Raw genomic sequence first — 24,520 nt, 5'->3', positions numbered from 1 at the left:
ATCCACGATTAATTTATTAATAATTTCTTAGAAATAAATACTCCGTTATTCTGTATAATTTACCTATATTTTATTGACGTAACATCTTAATCAATACTTTTAAATTAGAAAATACATATTATGTATAATTGAAGTCTAGTAAAAAAATAAATTTACTATATAAAGTTAATAAGTGTTTTATGTAGTAAACTGTAGATTTTTTTACACAAATGTAGCTAATATATTTTGAAAAAATATACATATTAATTTACAACAAAACATTGTTTATAAATAACTATACAAACAAAATTAATTGCATAATTTCTAAGCTATCGCCGAATATCTCCAAATCCGCGCAATGTTTCATATGAAACATTCTGCAAAGGCTAGAAATGCTGAACATTGAGTTATATTAATTACAAATTACTCGTCCATGGTCATGTATGGTAAAACATTATAACGATTTATGATGTGAACACTGTCGTTCTTAACGGGTATATAATTGAGTGGCATGTTGATTCATCTCTTCACAAGGATAAATGTCATACTAGTGACGTAATGATTTCTGTGATCTTCTGAATACTAATGGCATTATATAACCGTTTTTTTACTGTAAAAAATACGTTGTAATGTGTGAACTAAAATAATATATAAATTATATTCTATAGTCGCATATTTTTGGATTTAATTATTGTTATGTTGTGCATTTGTGGCATTATCAAGGTTTTCATTTTCCTTCTTCTATAACCTATCGCAAATTTATAATTTTTGTTTATATATTTTAATTAATTAGGCACAAAATGAAATGTGTTAAATAGAGTGTAACGTTTCAGATATGCTGCAATATACCGGAACATCTAGATTAATAGACTATAGTACCTACCTATACATACAGGGTGCTGGGTGTCCCACTATTGGTATACTAAGCGCGAAGAGACTTGTAGTTTTGCATACACTGATCACGTAAAAAACACTAAAAAATAAAATCATTTGAATGAATTTTTTAAGTATTTTTTACGTAGTTACTCAGCGTATGCAAAACTATTACCTCCTTTGAGCATAGTATACCAACAGTGGGACACCCTGTCTACATACATATAATATTTAGATGTTACTAAGAAAATGATTGAAGCTTCTATAGATGCTTATTGAACCGTTAAACAAATCTTAGCAAAATTAATATTAATTTATGACGACTAACGGCAAACTATAGCATCTTAATATCGATGACATCATAGGCTTTACGTCATCTTTTCCGCACGCTGAGCATTGTGTAGGTCGACACTGCTTCGTGGTTACTATCCCAAACGCGACAATATCTTCGACCGTCTACGGTTTGAGATCTATGTAGAGTTCTCTATTAAAAAAAATACTATGAAACTTAGTAGCACATCGGAACTTAGAACTATTTTCAGGTTATAATAATATACATACATAACATTATTGTACAGCAAAATGGTACAACGAGCTACATACGCCCCACTGTCCAAAGACTTTTAGTCTAATACCAACGTACAAGCGTGATGTTAATTCCATATTTATTTAGGACAGGCCGGGTTGACTTGTATAAACTGTAACCGTCTAAAATATATTACGAATTATGTCACACACGCACCATATTTACTAGATAATACCGTGATATATAAAACGAGTGATGGCACCAAACACTCGCTATATCTAACTGTCGTTCTGTCTTTCACGGAATCGCAAATCACAATTCTATCGGAGGCTGGCGACGCATTCGTAATTGTCTGTGGTCGGTGTATATGAGCGAAAGCTTACCATGGGGAGACACGTCTACAAGTTTACTCCCTATATCAGCAAAGCTCAATAGTTAGGTAGGAGTATAGTAGATATTCGATACTGCAATCTCCATTATAACTGCTGGTATTGACGGTGCGAGTTTGTCATAGCACAAAATTAGAGATTTAACAATGTCGCTGGTATTTCCTCTTCGAATTCATTACCTACAGCTTAAATCACACAAAGCCCTTTATTACACGAGCAGCTCTAATGCGTATAAATTATGGTGGCCATGCCATGTATGTAGGTACAAGTGAACGAAGGTCTTTGTGTGGAACTCGATACTTCCTCATTCATTACTCCCGACACTAGTTTTGATTAGTAGATAGTCAAAACGTAAATATTAGTTTGTTTAGATTTGAGGTCATATTGTTATGATGCCGCTCTGCAATTACTATTATTATTTATAACCTTTATTTTAGAGAAATTGACTAGCTTACGTAATATGTTAGATCATTATGATTACAATATATATTTTTATAGGTACTTAATTTTACGCATGTACTTATATAAGTATTTTTTTTATTATAGGTAAGTATCTTTTGTACCTAAACATAAATTGATATTAATTTTTTACTTCGTTTTATTGGCAGTGTTGCAAATTCACAGCGAAAATATTAAAACCATAGTCATATTCACTTATTATTCTCGTCCAAAGGTTTTAATTTTAATAGAATATTCAATCATAAAAGAATAAAGGGACGGTATTATAGCTACTAGCAATTACCTTTATATTAAAATATAATATAATCTTTCCCTTTACAGACCTGCTAGTCCTTTGTACCAATTAATAGTTGTGAAACCGACTTACGTTAATAAATTTTTAATGCGACCTTAAGGTAAAATTCTCACCAACTACCTACTCATAATTGAATATTAGATATTAGGTATTTCACTTTCAAGGCATTTTCATATTCTAACCTGTCGGTCGCATGTCGCATAATGCGATCATAGATATTAAAATACCTTGAAAAAATAATTTGTCAAGTCAGATATAATTAATTAATATTTTGTAAATGCACTGTTGACTTCTGAATTTTATATATACGTAAATTATTTATTATTTTCTAGTGTTTGATTTTACGCGAGTAGGTAGTTAAGAGAAATTAAAGATTTTAACGGATTTTTTAGTCGGGATCATAATATAATGAATAAATCGCGTTTAAAATCTTTAATTTGTAAACGTAAATTATTTTTTTCGCCTTTCACATATTCTGTGTAGCAAATCGACCCAACACGGTAAAACATTTAACGAACGAAACGGTGACACAGTGCCATCTAGTGATAGAACAACGAAATACACACCTTCTGATAATATTATAATTTTTGATGATAGCAATGCTGACTAATTCAAATCTGATGTTCAAGTCTTTAACAGTTTTGTAGCAAAGAAGATACTTATACAGTATTAATGTCGGTAAATTATTATAAAGTAGCCACTTGTCCCGGCTTTATCAGGATATAAATGATGGCTTATGTTGCTCGGGAAATTGGACAGAAACTTTGAGAATTTTTGATTTAACTACCTACCTACTTATATTTTAACGAACGCATATTTTCGAGAGACTGCGAGGAAAATTCCAATAATGCAGCCTTTAAGTAACATCCGGATAAACCTAGTAATGCCTATACGATTATTAAATTTTAAGAAAATTAGGTTGTGAACTTAGGTTGTGAATAAAACTCACTAATTCACTATCTAAAGAGAAAAGTAATACCTATAACGAAAAACTGGAAAAAATGAGACGCTTTTTCAACAATCATCTAAGCAGGTATCTAATTTAGGAGAAATACGACAGAAAACTCTAAATTGAATACAATAAACGGTTCATTTCGTTAAATAGTTTGACAATTGACAAGAACACTCAAATTACATTTAATTTGGGAGCGTCGCGTCGGTATAAATTGTAAAGCCGCAATGGTTGCTGTGGGAATAAGCTATTAGTCGTCTACACAAGGGAGGTACTTGAGAGGTTTACTAGAAAAATTAGGTCGGTGCTATGTGCGGGCCGAGCGACCCCGCAAGCCGCAATCCACATTACCTACACAATGACTGTGCTCCAATTTGAAACGGACTGTCGCGGGCATCTGCGGCATCATATTGACCTAGATAGTGCTTTTTATAATTCATAACGCCACATTCCTATATATCTAATATATACTTAGTTTATTGTAATAAAAGGTAGGTACCTAAGCTTGCTTTTACTTTGCATATAATAATATAATGTGAGATCAAGTTGTATAAAATGTTATTTTAAAATATGTTATTGCTAAGAAACTACCAACATAGTTTTATTTCTTCTTTAATAAAGAAAATAACGTAATGTTTACAAAATTAATGTAACTTTTCCTCACAGTTGTTGTTAGTACTTATTATAACAGAGAAGAATTGAACTGAATAAGTTAGAGGACTGAGCTCTGGGAAAAGTTTTATACAAAAGAAAGTGCTGAAATGAACAATGTATTATCCCGTTACTCAGATTGTGGTACTTTGTTTTAAGCATACATACATTGCGTTTTTTACATGACAGCCATTACGAGAAACGAATCAAAACAAGGATTGAATGAGACAAAATATATGAAACCGGTCTCCTCGTTTCAGCTGAAATTCTACAGTAGAGGGAGTAGAGGGTTGAATTTGGATCGATGACCTATTTTGGAGTTGTGAATTTGCACAAAAATTAATTATTTCTGTGGCAAGTACATGGAGTGTAGAACCGCACTTTAATTGAATACGGTTAAGTTTTTAAGAGGTGGAAACGGAATTACAGAACACTTTATTTATACAAGGAAATTATAGGTACTAGGGTTATAGAAATATTTACAGATTTATTTAGTATAATATAATATTATAATCTTGCAAATTAAGTTAAGTGAGAAATGTGTGTATAATTTTTATTTGTAAAATTTGTTAAAGAATATTTAAGTACTTATCTATTTTTTTTATAAATAGGAAATCATGAAAGCGTTGGTCTGCTATCCAAGACTTATTACCAATTTGCCCTTCAAGTAAACCAATCAATAAAACAAACGTGATCTGCATTTTTCTTATACCCCAGTCGCTCTGATGGAAAATTTAGTTATCGATTACTTTTTAGCCAAATGGGAGTGCGGTAAAGTCTTAAACTAAATTATATGTATCAGGTGTACTTATAATGAAGTTCTGACAAGCAAGTACCTACCTACGATGTGGTGACTGTGATACCAATGCGACGTTATAAGCACTAGTTCATTCAATACTCACGAGACCATCACATACCAAAGTTACTACATGAATATTTGAGCAGTCTGCTCTCTGCGAAAAAGCAATTTAGCCCAAAGTAAGCACCTTCAAATTAAGATGGGAGTTCTGTAGGTGTGTTGGAATAATTGAAGTAGTGCAGGTTACAATAATTTATAAAGCTGATTGCTATTTGGTCCATTTTTTATTTGATGTAGGTATGAGTGGAATATACAGGATTACTTGTAAAACACCAACAACCTCGCAGGACAAGATAGCTAACATCATAAGTAACAACATTTGTTCTACGACTATTGGCATATAACGCAATAAATTATTTTTAAATGATTTTTTAAGATTTTATTGTACTCTCCAACATTTGTAAGTCGTTCTACTCATTATCGAAAGGAGACGCGACGCCCACGCACGCTTCTTCGCCCTCTCGTTCGTTCGTTATTGTTTACGTAATTTTTGGGATGCGCGTAGAGTTTATAATATTCAAACAGAAAATTAAATGATTATTTGTTTTTGTGTGAAAATAAAAACTAACAAATTATCAAAAGACGTAGAACAAAAGTTGTTACTTATGATGTTAGCTATCTTGTCCTGCGAGGTTGCTGGTGTTTTTAAAGTTATCCTGTATATGGCTAGTGAATTGAGTGAGCATTAGATGCCATTATTTTAAAATTATCAAGTATATTCAATCCTATTCATTAAATTGCTCAAAAATTAAATGGACTTTCATATTATATTATAATATAAGTAGTTAAGTAGACCTACTCTCTGAGACCATAATTAATTGCCTGTAAGTGTTATTTTATATTTTGTTTAAAATAAATATAACGTACCTAATTAAAAAATAATATTGTACTGGACAAACACTTTAATCAAATGCCTTATAATTGACGTGCGAGATTTAAAAACATTAATAATGATTAAGTTACTAAGTACTTGCGCAAGAAATAGTCGCATTATATTTTGGGCAACGCCCAGTATCAGAAAGATAGCTACCTAGGTATTTTTTTCGCATGACTTCAATAATTTATCATTAATCAATTATTTCTATTTTTAATTAGATCCAAGAATTGTCGTCGATAGAAAACAACCAATTAATAATAATTTGACGACACTAGCGATATAAGAAGAATAACATCATTATATTAACTACACTGTAACATTGTTTACTACACTTATTATATTTTAACCTTCTTTTTGTCTCCCTATATCTACTTATATATCTACTATTTAAGTTTTCTAGTATATCTCTGAAAATAAATTACAAAAAAATATATGCTCCGGTCAAAAAACCCAGCTTAATAAACACACCCTAGGTACCGTATATAATACAATTTACGAATTAGCGAGTATGGTACATATAATATACGTATATAAAATAACGTTTAACAAGGGACGCCTACAGGCTACAAGTAAGATGTTAGCCAAAATTGGGAAATTTCTAAAAATTACCTCAATTCACATGTTTTTATGTTAACAGTTTTTTGTATTGATGGTGTGGTATAAAGTGTATGTAGATAGCATGCAATCTAAATTAGATAAGATTAGAGACCACGATTTTCTTTATTAAAACTTTAAACATATTATTATGTACCTACGTAGGTAAATGTACTACGTTGGTGGTGGGAAGCATAATGATTTCGATAAAAAATATCCAATCAATTATTTAATTAACTATGTGTGCGTACTCAAATGAAATGTTGTGAAAAGTTTAATTGACTCTCAGCCTTTCACCAAAAGTTCGTAAACATTTGAACCGAAAGGTTGATTCCATTTTGGTGTATGATAATACAAACAAGGTTGTATAAATGGGCCACCGAGGCGTTATCGCCATGGTAACCAAGCGACGTAGAGGGCGTATTGATCCTACGTTTTGTCTCTTGACGGTGCGTTGGTGCGGACCTTCAAATGATGCCTTGTACTTGACACCCGAAATACAAATAACCGCATAAGGAATTCATCATGAATTCGAATTTGAACTGCACATTTGCATACTTACAGCAATACACATTTTTCAGTAAATTCTTCATGATTTTTTATACTGGTACGAGTATCTACTTGCGCGAGTGTTCCGATTCTAATTCTAGATAATCGTGAATAAGAACCTATAACTTTAACATTTAATAAAAATACATTTATGTAAAAACCCAACATAAATTTCACCTGCTGTACTGAATAAATTATTTTTATAGTTCCTAGGTTACTACCTACCTTAGACTAGGTACGAAAAATGTACTAGCCAATAACTGGTATAATTAAAAATAAGGAGATAGTTGAGTTGAATAATAAAACCCTGCTCACTCGTCCGTTGCCAAATGTTCTAACACATTTATGTTTTACCTAACTTATAGCGATTGACGCACCTTTAGGTTTCGAAGTTAAGACCTCGAATGTTATACAATTACGGCCCTAAATTATTTGCGTCATTAGACAGGTGCAAATTAAACGGATACCTACAATTAGCTACAGTAAAAATCGAGTTTTTGTACATAAGTATACTAATTTCTAGTAAACTGTACTAACTTAAAGCGGTACCACTGAAAGGGGCCGTCGCCCCGAACAGTTACCCCGAGGCCTGTGAAGGCTTGCGTGGAATTTAAAAAAAAAAAAAAAAAAAAGCGGTCATGTTACCTTATAAATTATAATCTATACAATATACATATATAATAAATCTGTAGAAGGGTCAATTCTGTACATTGAAAATATTGAAAAAATAAATAACAGGGGGTGTTACTGGATCGATACTAAGCCCAAATATGTGATTAAAAATTTTTTTGTCTGTCTGTCTGTCTGTCTGTATGTGAAGATATCACGTGAAAACTCGGTTCGATTTCGATGAAACTTGGTATAATTATACCTTATTATCCTGGGCGTAAAATAGGATACTTTTATCCTGAAAAAATACGTAGAAAAAAAATTAATCTTAATTTTTCAGTTTTATCCAATTAATCCATAGACGTTGTTCTGTAGAACCACGAACACACGTTGCGTATTATTATAGGCTTAGCCGTATTTGGGTCCAATATATATTTATAAGATGTCATTGTCAGAGTTACTCAAAATGGAGAAATAAATCATCCACGCGAAGACCGTCATCCGCGCGGACGGAGTCGCGGGCGGAAGCTAGTATTTTAATAAAATCTCACAAGGGATTCACACAAATTAATGACATCTGACATTATTCAATAATTAATTAATGTTCTAGCTGTGCTCCGCGGTTTTACCCGCAGTGCTTCGCTCCTGTTGGTCTTAGCGTGATGGTGTAGAGCGTATAGCCTTCCTCGATGAATGGGCTATCTAACACCGAAAGAATTTTTCAAATCGGACCGTTAGTTCCCGAGATTAGTGCGTTCAAACAAACAAACTCTTCAGCTTTATAATTTTTGTATAGATATTATAAAAACTAATAAATAACTTCTAAATGGCTAGAACTGAAACAGCGTGGGTTAAACGTGTTTTGTATTAAGGCAAACAAGTAGAAAATATTATGAAAATATTTATTAGTTATCTACCTATTCGCATTTTGTTGCCATCCTGAAATATATTAACAGGAATATATTATAATATATATATATATTTGATAAGTTTTAGTGTTTGTTTTAGCTGCGGTACCTTCACTGTGTGAAACTCAACCTAAAACTAAAACCTTAAGATTTTTTACACTACCTATTTTTATACACCATCTTCGACATATAGGGATACTAGCTGTTGCCCGCAGCTTCGCCTGCGTGGAAAAGAAAAATTTTCATGTTAATAATTTTCATCCCCTATTTTATCCCTTTGGGGGCAGAATTGATCAAAATCCTTTCCTAGGTGACGCCTAAGCTACGTTATAACATCTACCTGCATGCCAAATTTCAGCCCGATACGTCCTGTGGTCAATGACCTATTATACTAGCCTGTGGTTTGGGCTGTGCGGTGATAGATCACTATATCAGTCACCTTTGAGTTTTAAATATGTATATAGATATTATGTTGCAACTACTAGTGAACTTTACAGTTGCCATTAATAGTAGTAGGTAGTTAACTATTGACGAAATTAATTATCAATCAATGCATTATTATACCGATCGCCAACGGTTTTGCTTAGTTCAAGGTTCAATGTACCTAACTAAAGCGAGTTCTAGGTATGTTAGTTAGATGAAAACGACACGATGACCTTTTCGGAGGTACCTGTCATATAACTTAAAGCTTGCGTGTCGCGTACGTCCTTACTAAACGCCCTTTGATATTTCATGTCTTTCACGACGTGAACACGCACCTTCTAATTAATCACGTCTAGTTTACTTCTTGAGTGAAGCTTGCATTATATCAGCTCGTGGAACTATAAATTCCATACTCATTAAGAATTTCTGCGATGTTGATATACGAGTATTTAAATAATATTATGTAATAGAAGTCATCTGTAATGCAGAGTAGGCATCTACATACCTAACGTGTCATAGGGTAAGCGCGTACTGTTTCTGTATGTATATATCTAATGGTAGGTACTAGGTACCTATATCTATGGCGGACAAAATACTTGCATAATTTAGTAGCTTAGCTAAATTATTTGAATACATGCTAGTTGCTACACCTGACTTTTAATATAATACCTAGGTATGTACATAATATGAAAAAATGGTAAGGGCATACAAATCTTAAATGCCTTAAAAATTTTGCAAAAGCAGAGCACCGTATAAACCGTAAATGTTATTTCATCTTGTGAAAAGCGCCATTGAAATCACGAGCAGAATATATGAAGGAAATTATAACTTAATTATTCTACATTTTACCCTACTGACAGCTGCCTAGGCTCTAGATATCATCAAGTTATTGCTCATCCTTTTAGGAAATCTTATCTTCATCTATAACTTTAGTAACGGCAATTAATCTTTTCCTTCAGGATCCCAGGAATCTAATTATTTACGTTGCATATCTTACGTATATAATACTTTATGTTCATTATTTGCTTTACAGTAATTATTATTATATCCTACTAATATCTATTATAAATGCGAAAGTTTGTGAGGATGTGTAATGTGTATGTGTGTGTTTGTTACTCTTTCACGCAAATACCACTGAGCCGATTACAATGAAAAACACACATATAGAGGGTAACTTGGGTTATTAACACATATGATAGGTACATCCCAGAAATCCCACGGGGACGGGAACTATGCGGGTTTTTCTTTGAAAACGCGGGCGAAGCCACGGGCGGAAAGGTAGTTATCTTATAAAACAATTTCATATAGCTTGTACCTAATAATATGAATAAGTATTAAGTACTAGCTTTCCAACCGCGGCTTCGCCCGCGCTGTCAAAGAAAAACCCGCATAGTTCCCGTTCCCGTGGGATCTCCAGGATAAAATATATCCTATGTCCCGGGGTAAAAAGTAGCATATGTACTTTCTCGGATATCAAAATATCTCTATACCAAATTTCATGCAAATTGGTTCAGTAGTTAAGGCGTGATTGAGTAACAGACAGACAGACAGAGTTACTTTCGCATTTATAATATTATAGTATGGATAGGTACAGTACAATATTATATGTAAGAAGTCATATTCAGTGTTACTGATTACAAACATATTAATAAGAAAAGAACAAAGAAATAACTATGTTAAATAGGTATGAAATAATAATATTGTTCTGGGTTAATTTTTTAATCGATTTTATAAGACGAACTATTCAATTAATAAATACCTAACTAACTAGATAACTACTATTTTTCAATTCTAGAACTATTTTCAGAACATCCACGTAACTAGGTGCCTTCAAAGTTTTATACGTTTTGCATGAGATAATTCTCCGATCACGTAAAATTTCCGTTGGCTGAGATCATTATTAATTTAAACACTGCATCAGTTTTCATCTGCATGCATCATATCTACTTAGAATTTCATGAGATTCACTTGTTCTGAATTTCAAAGCAGAAATTAATATTATCTACAACACTGGATAGTGTAGTATTATAATTAAATCGTAGGAAAGTCGAAAGAATACTATTTTATTGATATTTTTCACGACAGCTGTAATAAAATCCGCAAGTATTTAAAGGAATTATCTTGATTTTGTTTACTTTTTATTTATTTATTTTTTTTTTGCTTTGTATACCACATAGTGACTTGACTCATTAATCATGTTGTGTTATCCTGTAAATGTTTGTCACAATTGTCTTTTTTTTGTTATATTATGTACTTGCTCTAATTATTGTTGTGACTGATGTTGGATAACCTAAATAAATAAAATAAAAAATAATAAAATAAATACTTACTTGGGGTGTGATCTACAATCGATATCGAAGCCAAAAATATAATTTTTAGAATTTTGGGGTGAATAGCTAGAAAATATACTACTTAGTAAGTAGTTACCTAGATAATTACATAACCTAATCTAAACAATTAAAAATCAAATAAAGGTAAGCTTGAAAAGCTACAAAACACTGCTGCCCTTATTTTTTAGTACGGTAGTACCTACCTGTAAGGTACCTAAACCTGCATTATTTTTTTCTTTTAATTTCATGTGTTCTATTTTAGCCAGAGTCACGTGGTTTCTCGTTGTTATAGAACCTCATTACTCTGTCAAACTCATACAAAATGTTATAAAAACAAAAGGCTTTGAACAGCGCGGCCCCTGCGCGACCCATTTTCTCTGACGCCAGGTGCTGAAAATCTGCATTCGGCCAACGCTGCGCAGAGGGAAACTCACCACAAAGGGTGAAATTTCCTATTTGAAAAATCGTGTTCATGTTGCTTTTCAAGTAAAAACGACCTACTTCATGCCCATAATATGCTGAAAATAATTATTGCTGGGTATTAACATAATGTACACTGTACAGTACACCTACAAAATATAGGTACCTACTACCTATGTAGTTTTAACTTAACACATAAAATAACTAAATTAATTTAGTAAGTAGGTATATCATAATAATAAGCTATAAGTAGTATTTTATAGAATTGTGTATGGTAGGTGGATAAGGATAGTTACGAAGTTGTGTTGTTGACAGACTGTGGAGCTTTTTCTAGTATCGACTTTTGCTTAGGTAAATTAAGGGTAAATTATTAAAATTCGGCAACGTTTACAACTTATTAATATATACATAAATTCAGTGCCGGATTAGCCACGTAGCAAGAGTAGCAAATGCTACGGGCCCCGCGACTCGGGGGGCCCCGCGGTCTAATACCTGTCTGACCGTAAAAAAATATCAATTTATAATACACGTACCGTAAAAAAAATACACGTACCTACCACGAGAAGCGTTGGTATCAAAATCTACAACAATAATTTAAAATTTTACCACGTTTCTACAATTGAGCGCTGGCTACACCAAAAGTTGTGTTGTACTGCTTGCACTGCGCTACACGCAAGTTGGTAGCACGGCAAAACTAACAGGGGAATCCCCTGATATTGTCATCGAACGAGCTAGTCGTAACAACCCGATCAAATAAAATAGGATTCTATCGACTATCAAACCTTAGATTACAAAATAAAAGGCAGATGGAGCATGACAATCATCCATCGCCCTTGTCAAAGAAAATACGAAATCAAAAACGAATACGAACCTCCGCCAGTGCTATAGCGATTATAGGATTATAGTGTCATGCTAAGGTGTCATGCAATACTTTGTGTTGGCCTGGAGACGGGCAGCTGCTGATGGGGTCACGGACGAAATCTACCTATACCCGTGGCCCCGTCGTTGATGCGGCTTGACGGAATACAGTGGGGTTTTGGTCGGTAGGAATCCGACATAACCCACGGCCCTATCCCCAGAAGCCGTGGGTATCTATGCAAGATTTCCCCACTTAAAAAAAAAAAGGTGTCATGCAATACGTCAAAAGGGGTTTGCTATTTTAGTAAATAGACTCAGACTCAGACTTCAAGACGAAGCAAGCGGAATACAAAGTACGACCATGTCACCGGCTCTACTACACTCGACAACTTTGTTGAAAATCAAACACCTGGACAACGTTTTGAAATTCAGGTGTTTATTGTCATTATTGATAACGTAGGTACTGTCTGCTTTAACTAAACGTATGGAAGCATATCATGAAATTACTGGTGTTTTTGGAATATTTCGACAGCTAAAATCCCTTACAACAGAAGAGATTTTGGAAAACGCCTCACGTATGGTCAGTGCTTACGAAGATGATTTGGAAAGTAGCCTAGGCGACGAATTAGTGCAGTTCGCTGAACTGCTGAAAACAGATGTGGCTACTGTTATTGATAACAAGAAACAAGAGTCTCTGGAACTGCAATTTTATAAACTTTTATTAAATAATTCCTTAGAATCGTGTTTCCCAAACGTAGAAATTGCCTTGCGCATTTACTTGTCTCTCATGATCACTAACTGCAGTGGCGAACGTTCTTTTTCAACGTTAAAACGTATTAAAAACGAGTTAGGAAACACGATGGGCCAAGAACGTCTTAATCACCTTACTTTGATGAATATAGAGTATAATTTGCTTAATGAAGTCGATAGTGAAAGTTTTATCTCTAAATTTGCCCATATTAAATGCAGAAAAGTTTATTTGTAATAGTTTTGTTTTATTTAACTAATAGTTACCCTTTAACTTGAAAAACTATAGCAAACGAAGGGCCTCTTGACAGAATTTGCTACAGGCCGGCTGGCTTAATCCGGCACTGCATAAATTGATGCAAACGAAACGCAGAACGGGAATGATAGGTACATACAAATGGTTTTTACCAATTTGTGAACCCAAACTTAGTTATGGAGTTTCCGATTGCACATAATTGCACCGTAGTCGTTATTATTCGATTACAGGAATTTTGCATGTATCGTACCTACGTCTGTCCAGTGGCACTGTGTTATGTATAACTAGTAACTATGTTTGTATGACACCCGGATACATATAAAAACCATTTCGAGCGACTTATATTTTTGAAAAAATTTAATTTACCTGAGTTATTTCTTCATAAAGTGCCTAGGTACTTAGCTAATTTTTTTTTATAGATTTTTACATAGCATACTTAATATTATGTTAGATTGCTGAATATTTGAATTTTACGCATGAACGAGAATTGTGGTATATTGTAGTAAGTTTTAGTAGTAGAAATCATAGTAACCTCAATGCATAATAAATTATTGAGGATTAAATTCACGGTCTATGTATAAACAAGAATAAATCGTTTTATAGCATGGAATGAACAAATTCTGAACGCAGTGCCATCTATTATAGATTTAAGGAAGCGCAGCTATACATTATGACAAAGGTTTTATTATTTAGACATCGAGTGCACGTACTAATATTGTTAGAATAATTTATAATAATTAATATTGATAGGTACATGTAGATAACGCATGATTATCCACGCAATTATATAAAATTATTTTTTTTCCTATTCCATTGATTTTAGTGACATCTGTAATATTTCGATTAAACTTTCATTGAAACAGTTTAAGATGTTTTAGATAAATACATGCTATTTCCGATAGATGGCGCTCAAAATAAAATTGTAAAAAGATGATGACGGATGAGTTATGAGTGCCTGAATTATTATGCTTCTGTTATGTTAATAATTCTTTTTTAATAGGTACATTAACTTAGGACCAATAAACAATTCACTATATTGAAATTCACATGAAAAATCACATCTCACATCATAATATATAAAACTATACTAGATAAAAAAAGTTATAGGTATAAACATAATATCAAGATGTATCAACCATATTGTAAAAATCATCCATGGAGCTAAAAAAACGGTTATTGATGCGGCTTTTTTTAATAGATAGGGTGATTCAAGAGGAAGGTTTTAGTATATTATTTATTAGGTTTTAGACAAAGCGGGCGAAGCCGCGGGGGCGGGCGGTAAGCTAGTAAATGCCAAATGGAATATATTATTTGATTTATTTACTCGGTGGTAATGATTAACATTACATAGGTACCTACTTACTAATGTTATTATTAAAGTTCAATTGTGAATATGTACCCATATTATGTGAATAGGTACTTGTTAAAAAAATGAAAAAGGCAATTCTCAACCACAATGAAAATATTATATTTAATCAACTAAGGTCTTTGCTATACAATAAACATATCCTTGTGCAAAGTACTCTATTGTACATTTTTATCATTTTAAAAGTAACTAATATGACTAGAAGTTATTCTCTAATAAACTTGAGCAGAATTTAACTTTTAATTAGGTTAAATAGTTAAATGAGCATTGTAAAGAAGAGCTGAAACTTACTTATTTTCTAAAATATACAATTATGTATTATGATGAATAATTTAGTAGTTAGATAGAATAGGTTATGACAGTGCCGGTGTAAGGGTCACTGACACCCCGGGCGAAAATATTCGTGGCGCCCACTTGAGGTGTTCTTAAGGTTTGCACCAGGAGAGGCAACTTCAGACCTTGGCGCCCCCCAGAATTTGTCGCCCTGGGCCATCGCCCCCTCTCACCCCCCCTAACGCCGGCACTGGGTTATGTGTCGAAGCACCCATTGAAATAATTGAAATATAATACCTGATTAATACTGTAATAACAACATAATTTTTAAAATTATTATTTCAATCAGAAAAATCATCAGTAAACGTTTGCAATAATGCTTTTTGAATCTTTTGAGCTTGTTCAATATTCTGTGCCTCATCTATTACTTGTAATACTGATTTTATTTTGTTCCTAGCAGCCCACATAAGATAATCAGCATAATATTGAACATAGCTCTCCTCGTAATATAATTCTACATCTTCTGCAGTGACTCTCTTAAGAACATTTAGAACTGTTGTATATAAAATAGACTGCCTCGTTGCTGGCTTGCATATTGATAAATGATCTAACGGTAATTGATAAAAGACACCACGGCCAAGATCAGCTGAATCAGGTTGTACAAAATGAATAGGTACTTTAAATGCTGTGACTGGAGTCGGTAAAGTTTCTGCAAAACTAATAGTTTCCCAGCCATAGTGATCAGCATATTTAATGAAAGCATTATGTATTTTAAGTAAAACTGGTGAATTTTCTTGTAACTGTCTCACATCTTGAGAGGGCCAAAGAACTGCAGCTGCTGCCCGTGGCATAGTTGCCAGTGCACTTCCCTTGTGCGGAGTACTGTAAAATACAATTGCCTTGGTGTAATCACACAACTGTTGTGTATTGGGATCTTGACTCTCGGATGCTTGTATGAGCAATTGTTTTACTATCAGACCACCCATAGAGTGTGTAAGCCAAACAAGATTTTTTTTGCCTACTCCAGCATCCACTAATGTTGGTATTAGTTCCGAAGCTCTAGTGGCTATGTCAGTATTTTGTAAGGGGCAGTGCTCTAACCATTCAGAAAGAGAAGTCCAATAATTAATGCCCAAAATTCTCAAATTCTTACAATCTTTTGGCAGCCAATCTTTAGGCCAGCAAAATGTATAATTACATTTATCTTCTTCTTCCTGCAACAAGGCATTCCTCTTTTTCTTGGCAGTGAATGTATACTTGTTGATGGGTTCCCTTTTAGCTTCTATAGGAAGATCGTGTAGAACAACCTCAACATTTGATAACAGTGATTCTTCCTCAATCTCCATGATGTCTTCTAACACTTGTTGCAATTCTGGATCATAGTATTTTGCCTCTGTTTCATTTTCCTTGCAGGGATTACAATCTGCGTCTGCAACAGACACTTCAATGAGACCAACGGGATGAGCACACGATTTATCTCTTTGTCTCCATGTAACAAAAACACCCCCACGCAGCCCATGAACTAAGAGTGTATCACATGTGTGCTTAGCTGCAGTTCTATATAAAGGGTACAAAAGATATAAGCCAGGTCTATACAAGTATTCACCAGATAGGTTTGCTAGGGAAACTGCCGCTGAACTTGCTAAACGGACATCATTTGATCTCAGTAAGCGTGATAAATCCCTAATGAGCCCATTTTGAAAGAAATCATTCAATAAATTGTTATGTACACTTAGAATTGTAAAAACTTTTAATACTGCCATATCTATATCAATATCATTGTGATATCGTAAAAGTAATTCAGCCAAGCAAGGTAAGATGCCTTGTTTAATTAATGTTTGACTAGAAATGTCTTTTTCATAAGATTTAGAATAGAATAGAGAAAGGTGGTGGTGGATAGCATCAAGACATAAAATACAAAGTTCTTTTTCACTAAGATTATCAGGCTTCGTTGGCACATCTGCTTCAACAGGTTGTTCTTGGATATTCAAAAAATATTTGTTAAGAAAATAATGAATACAACTATGAGGATTTACAGTTTGCACAGCCAAAAGAAAGTCTCTTAACCTAAAAGATAGTAACTCTGATGTTAATGCTTTCCTCCGAACATGTATCGGCGGTGGAAGAAAATATCTTAAATCGGCACCACGGGTACGAGCAAGTAGAACTGCTGTATCTTTATCGAGTGCTTGAGCAAGCTTCAAACAATCCCAACTTTTATTATTTTTAAAGGCTGCTAGTTGTTCCAGTGCTATATTGCGTTGATCTTTACTACCATGACGACAGAGCCAAAGGAGCTTCCAAGCTAAAGAGTATTTCAAGCTCTTCCATATTCTAGAAAAACCAACCGACTGCTTGTTTTCCCTCTCGTGTTCCTCTTTCATAGCAGCATCGTACGAAGGGTCTTCGATGTATATATATTCCGGAGTACATTTCTTGTCGACATCTATAACATTGTGATTTACAATTCTATTTATTCTACCTGTCGTCTGTTTCAAATGATATGCGACTATTATAACACCACTGCCCCAAATAGATGAAAATTTCAGAATACGTAAGAGAGATTTCAATCTGTCTTGTAAAGTCATTATTTTAACTGAATGATGACTTTAAAATTGGCACATAAATAGCCACATATACAATAGTATGATAAAATGCTTTAAACGAGGACGACATACGATCAACTTTTCTAATAATTTCGATAATAACTTCAAAAAAGAAATATGAAACAAGTCTGCAACTTTGTTATTGTGTCATATGTCATTTCATTTCTTTATGTTACTGTCAGTATACTGTCACATTTTCCTTTCGTAAATGAAATAGATAAATAAATATAATTATAATATTTTTCTGATAGGTTGTTCAGTGGTTGAGAAACAAACAGAAACAAAGCACCTTTTTATTAAAATAATATTAGTCCATTAAAATGGCCTAAAAAACATTTTTTAGGCCTAATCTTGCGTTTTTTAGAGGACGCAATTTTGTTTTTTGGATGTGTAGGGGGGGTCAGTGTGAAGCTAAAACCAATACCTAGATCAAGAGCCCACGACGCGACGGCCAGACATTCCTTTCTTTAGGAAAGTTGAAAGTTTCTCTGTATAAGTATGTCTCCGATACAGATAAGAACGACTAGCGATTATCAAGTCTGGGTTGTGGTTACTTTGGCAGGAAACAGGTAGTAAAGGTGTATAAAATTGTAGGTACCTAACTTTCATTATAAGTAGTTTAAAAGCTAAATTTTATATATGTTACTTGGGGACGTATAACATCTTTATAGACGTCCCCAAGTAACCTCAAGAGCCGGACAGTTTTCATGGTTCTTACATCTTGCCAGACACATCTAAAAAATTAACATATCATCAAATTAACGTTACTACTTAAAAGTGTATCAAACACATCGTATCAAATATGAAATAACCCACTAAAAATATTATATGTTTATTAAGTACTTAATAATTAAAAAATAATAGTATAGTCTATACATATAATAAATACTGTAGAACGGTCAATTCTGTACATTGAAAATATTGAAAAAAATGTTGTGTGGTTTTATGAAACCACGGTAAAAGTGAAACTTTTTTTCACACTATAGACATTTAACTAATATCTAATTATCGTATTTGTACGATAATTATCGTACGTATAATGCGTCACGCGACATGCGCATGCATGCGACACAGACCAAAAAGTTTGAGACGATGTAATAAAAGTTTCACTTTAAAAATAAATAGCAGGGGGTGTTACTGGATCGATACATACCAAACCCAAATATGTGATTAAAAAAATTTTTGTCTGTCTGTCTGTATGAGAAAGCATCACGTGAAAACTAACGGTTCGATTTCGATGAAACTTGGTATAATTATACCTTATTATCCTGGGCATAAAATAGGATACTTTTTATCCCGGAAAAATACGTAGAAAAAATCAAATAGAGAAGTGTGCCTGATTTAGTAAAAGCTCATTATCACACTGTTTGTATGCGTTTCCTGAGAACATTTACTATGGTAATGTTTATTTTTTTTACAGCATATGAAAGTAGAGATTTCAATGAACAAAAGGCTCCCCAAGTTTTTGAAGAAAGCTGATATTTTGACAGGTGACTTTTCGATTGAAAATTAGGAGGCAAAAAAATAAATATTTTCAATCAAATAAATTACAGTGTATTTGGGACATAATAAAGTAAGTTTCTACCAAATTTCATAGAAAAAAATAATAATTTTGAAGTAGATAAAAATAAAAGACCAAAAACTTGGTTTTTTGAATTTTTCACCTAAATTTTGAGGTTATGTGAAAAAATTGTTATTACAAAAGTTGTAGAACTTTTTATTACCTACGACTTGGCCATTGAACTTTTTTCCGTAGGACTTGTAGTTTTGTCGGAAATCGAGAGAAACCATTTTTTTCTCTTAAAAGCTCCCCCCTCCACTTCCCGAACTCGGATTGACCGTAATTTATTTTTCCTTTTATTTTCATCATATTCCCCTCCTTTTCTAATGGGTTTCATCCGACTGCGATTTTTTTTTTGTTTCAAAAAATATTATCTACTCTAGTCCCTTTACAGATTTTGATGATTTTTATTCTTGTGCTACCTAGAACAAAGACGTATTACTAGCTATATTCCACGCAAGAAAAATCATAAATTCAATGGAATAGATATTAATTTTTAAGTTGCCTCCCAGAGGTAACAGACAGTGGTATAAAATTCAAGATCCAATACGAGCTGAACGTACGAAATCGAAATACTAGGTTCACATGAATGAATAGGAGTTCTTCGTAATGAATGAAATGAAGCTCCACCTCCATCCATTCTGTGCCCTTGAGTATACTGAGCATGCGTAAAGTTGTTATGAGGCTTCAATAAAATTTCAGTAGATAGGTACAAATAAAAATATTTTAGATCAGATGATCTAAAATTAATGTTAATGTACCATACTATAAATGTATGACAAAATTGGTGGTGAGTGGTGATCCATTTACTACCCAGAATCCGACATTTAGATATTATAATAAGTATTATTGAATTATTATTATTTATTGAATTGTGTTGGATTTTATTATTTATTTATTTTTATTTATTTAATTAAGGTCAGCCAACAGTTGTTTACATCAACACATACATACAGAAACAATAACACAAAATAACTTATATAAATGCAACAGCTACTTAAAGGCTAACACCACATGCAAGATCTTTTTTTTTTCTAAAAAAAAGAAAAGAAAAACAAAACGGTTATGAAAACAAACAAGGCAGTTAGTAAGTACTTACGATACAGTTAGTTTACATCTTAAGTTTAAACAAAAAAAAAAAGATCTGAAAGATTATTAGAAAGATTATTCCTTTAATGAGTATAATAAACATCATGTTTAAGCAAAAAAACAAAAACGTTATAATATTTAATGTAGGAAACAATTATTAACAAAGTATTCATTCGGACATTAATTTGGGATTCGACACGGAAAAATCAAACAAAAATTAGAAACTAGGACGAAGTTTACAAAAATATGATACTATAAAGGGCGGCCGTACACGGACCGCTCGAGCAGTTAACGGCTGAGCGCCGTACACGGACGGCTCGAGCGGTCGGTCGCGATCGTTGACGGCTCGAGCCGTCGGTTGTTGACTGATCCAGCCGTCCCTACCAACCGTGGGCACGGTGAAATTTCGTCATGTAGTTGACGCCTTGATGCGGTCGCAACGGCTCGAGCCGTCACATGTACGGGCGGTGAATGAATGCCTATAGTAATTCACCGCGCGGTCGCGGCTTCAAGCGGTCGGTCCCAACTGCTTGAAAGGGTCCGTGTACGGCCGCCCTAAGGGCTGATTTTTCAATCCTTGGTTAAAACTTATTCGTCGAATAACGTATTAAACCATCATTTTCGAAATGTATTCTAATTGCCCGTATTTGACAGTTAACAGGTTACATTTTATTATTATCGTGTAATACTTTAATAGACGGGTAAGTTTTATCCAAGGATTGAAAAATGGGCCATAAGTTGTGCGTTAATCCTGACAGAGGGCATGAGTTGCCTACTACAATTCAAATCCTAAAGCCCGGCATTCACTACACGCACCGCGAGCCGAGCCCCGAGCCGTACCAATCCGTGGACAAATCCGTCATCGCCCACACACTACACGAGCGCCGAGTTGCAGTCCAGTCGACTGTGAACTTTGGTGAGCCTTGCACGTATCTATCCTACCACGAAAAAAAGCTCTCCGACTCTAGTAGTCGGTGCAATACTTTTAACGCAGAAAAAAAAGCGCGTGTGGCAAAGGAATAGCTGAAACAACGAAGAAAAAAAGAACGAACGAACTGGAACTGCACATTTGATTAACTTTTTTCAATTAAAATAATATAGGTACATATTTATAATAATAATGACCGATACGAGTAATTTTTATATTTTATTTTACTAATAAACCATTCTTAACATAATAAACATTTTCTGATTTACAGAACTGAACCTTTTTTCTTTTTAAATACTTACTAGAGACGTTACTCTAAAAATCGAAATCTGTTATCTAGAATCCACCATAAATAAATAAATGCGTTGTGATTTATGAATTCTTTTAATCCATACTAATGTTATAAATGCGAAAGTAACCTTGTCTGTATGTCTGTTACTATCGCGCCTTAACTACTGAAGCAATTTGCATGAAATTTGGTAAAGAGATATTTTGATACCCGAGAAAGGACATAGGCTACTTTTTATCCCGGGAAATAGGATAGGTTTTATCCCGGAAATCCCACGGGAACGGGAACTATGCGGGTTTTTCTTTGACTGCGCGGGCGAAGCTGCGGGTGGAAAGCTAGTTATTTATAAAATTAATTATGTATATATGGCGAATGACTGACAAGTTCACCGACAAATCCGCGCGAGCACACACACGTACGGATTTGTCCGGCGCGGCTCGGGTGCGGCGTCTCCAGACGGCGAGCGCCGCGCCGAGCCGCGAGCCGCGCACAACTACACATACACACGCAGATTGGTCCGCGGACTTGTAGCCAGCTACAAATCCAGCGGATGGGTGCGCCTGTGAATGGTACCCATAACAGGAGCGAAAATCTATATCTAGTGGAGTTAATTAAACAAAAAATATAATGCCTTCCTTGTTAAAATAAACCAAAACGATTATTTGGTTTGCGAAAGTTATTTCCGAATATTTTAGTGGGTCTGCACTCTGCACATTTCGTTCCACGTCTTCGAAACAATAATTCATATAGATTATAGGTATTAAGAAAAAAAAACCGATATTACAAGAAACATGAGCGCCAAAAATAAGTCATTAAATTACTAGGTATTACAAATTAAATGTAATTAAATCGTTGAGTTGAGCGTTATAATATCCTAGTATCTGATTTTAGGGATAAATAGGTACGCTTTGTGTTTGAAAGGTAATTTCATCAGCGACACATAAATCACGACGTATGTATATCTTCCGTTATTTACCTACATCTAATTTGTGTAAGTACCTATCCATTTATTTATTGATTCACTCAAGAAGTTGTTACTGTGTTTAGGTATGTAAAAGAAAAAGAACAATTTGTATGGTTTTATCGTTTATTGTAAAAGAAACAACTTATAATATCAATATTTAAATCGTATTTACATTGGGTAAGATGAATATTAAAAATAAAATATTTTCTTTGGATGTTAGTAGTATAGTAGAATGAAGGTGTAATAAAATAGGCCTATTTTTTTAATACGACTGCCTACTTAGAAGTAATTGTCTTATAGTTAACTTACTATAAATTTAGCAGAGATATAAAATACATTTATATGCTCAATTACTAGGTAATATAGAATGTTACATACAATTTTAATTATCGCTATCACTATCAATAATAATTAATAATTATACTGCGCACACCAGATTTAACATGTACCTACGCCAAAAGTAGGTAATTTTATAGAATTATTAGCAAATAATAAAACGAGATGCGTCGTACATGAAAATATGCACAACACTTATTTGAAAATCTGGCAGCACCCATCAAGCGATTTTTTTTTGCAGGAAGTTATTTCTGATTAAATGCGTAATATTTTTATTAAAAGCAAAACAAACATATTATATTCATTAACTACCTATACCTATTGAATAAACTGATCCTTTAAAATACATCAGATTAGACTCCTTTGAAACTACATATTAAAAAATGTTTGGTAAGGCAATACATTTTGATAGGCTATGTCTAGTATAATAGGTCATTGGGCTATGTTGCATTTTTAATAAAATTAATTTTTGTTACAACAGCTATAAATAAGCTTTGGTGTTTTATATAATATTTATTTATATTAAAATAAAATATGTGGCAATTGACAAAATTGAAACAAGCGTAGGTACAACAACCTAGGTGTCCTTTTCTATAGGAAGGACCTCTTCAATAATAATTACTTAAAATGTATATTAAAAAGAAGTAAACATTAAACATTAGTTATAAAAAATTATCATCTTGTAAGTTTTATCTAATCACTAGCCGCTTTCTGCTCGCAGCTTCGCCCGCGTTGTATCCATAAAGATCTACGCTATCCATTGCTGGAAAAAGTATGAAAATTGGTGCAGCAGTTTTTGAGTTCATCGCAAACAGACATAAAGACAGAAACGGAGGACCTTGATTTATAACATGTTAGCTAATTGTATATTCGCATACTATGAAAGACTTGTTCAACGGATTTACAGATCTGTTTTAAATTATAATATTCAATGACAATTTCACAGCCTAGTTTATAAAAGGTTTATGTTTATGAATATATTATGTTATTACAAGAAATACATAATACGTTTATAATCAATGGGTATCATTATAATCTATAATAGGCACTTCTGATATATTTATTATTTATTGGACGTAGAACCTATAATACGAATTATAATAATGAAATTGAGGCTAAGAATTATTGATATAGGTAATTATGTAACACATACTTACAGCGTCTTTCTAAATTGAGAATTGATTTGATTAAGGTTTGAGGAAGTTAGATAAACGACAAGAAAATATTCAAGCAGTATTTACCTAACGCTGGTTGCAGAGCTTGACCGACCATCAGTGCGTACGTCAGTCGCGCTTGTCATATTATGTATGGAAATTCATAAAACCATTCATAGCATAGACCGACCATACGCACGCGTATTGTCATGCGCATTAGTGCTGATTTACACAGGGTCAGTAACTGACTACAAATTCGAGGCAAATCAGTGCTGACCCGAAAAAAAACCCTGTGTAAACAGATTTGAAGTCAGTACAGAGGCTTGAGGTCTAAGTAAACAGTTAAAGTCAGTCGCGGCGCCGAATTTCGGCGCCGCGACTGACTTGTCTACTGACCCTG

General features: G+C 33.6%; 1 protein-coding gene across 1 annotated transcript; it reads right to left on the bottom strand.

Moving 5' to 3' along the window:
* Positions 1-14,902: 14,902 nt before the first annotated feature.
* On the bottom strand, positions 14,903-17,932 carry LOC123705378 (protein SERAC1). Its single transcript, XM_045654122.1, has one exon. The coding sequence runs from the start codon at positions 17,779-17,781 to the stop codon at positions 15,535-15,537; it is 2,247 nt and encodes a 748-aa protein (XP_045510078.1). The 5' UTR covers positions 17,782-17,932; the 3' UTR covers positions 14,903-15,534.
* Positions 17,933-24,520: the final 6,588 nt, after the last annotated feature.

This window comes from Colias croceus, chromosome Z (assembly GCF_905220415.1).
Source record: "Colias croceus chromosome Z, ilColCroc2.1".
NCBI lineage: Eukaryota > Metazoa > Arthropoda > Insecta > Lepidoptera > Pieridae > Colias > Colias croceus.
The sequence above is the reverse complement of the archived record's forward strand: the minus strand, read 5'-3'. Positions and strand labels throughout refer to the sequence as shown.

Coding starts and splice junctions, on each gene's coding strand:
- LOC123705378 (XM_045654122.1), bottom strand. CDS start 17,781: ATGACTTTACAAGACAGATTGAAATCTCTCTTACGTATTCTGAAATTT.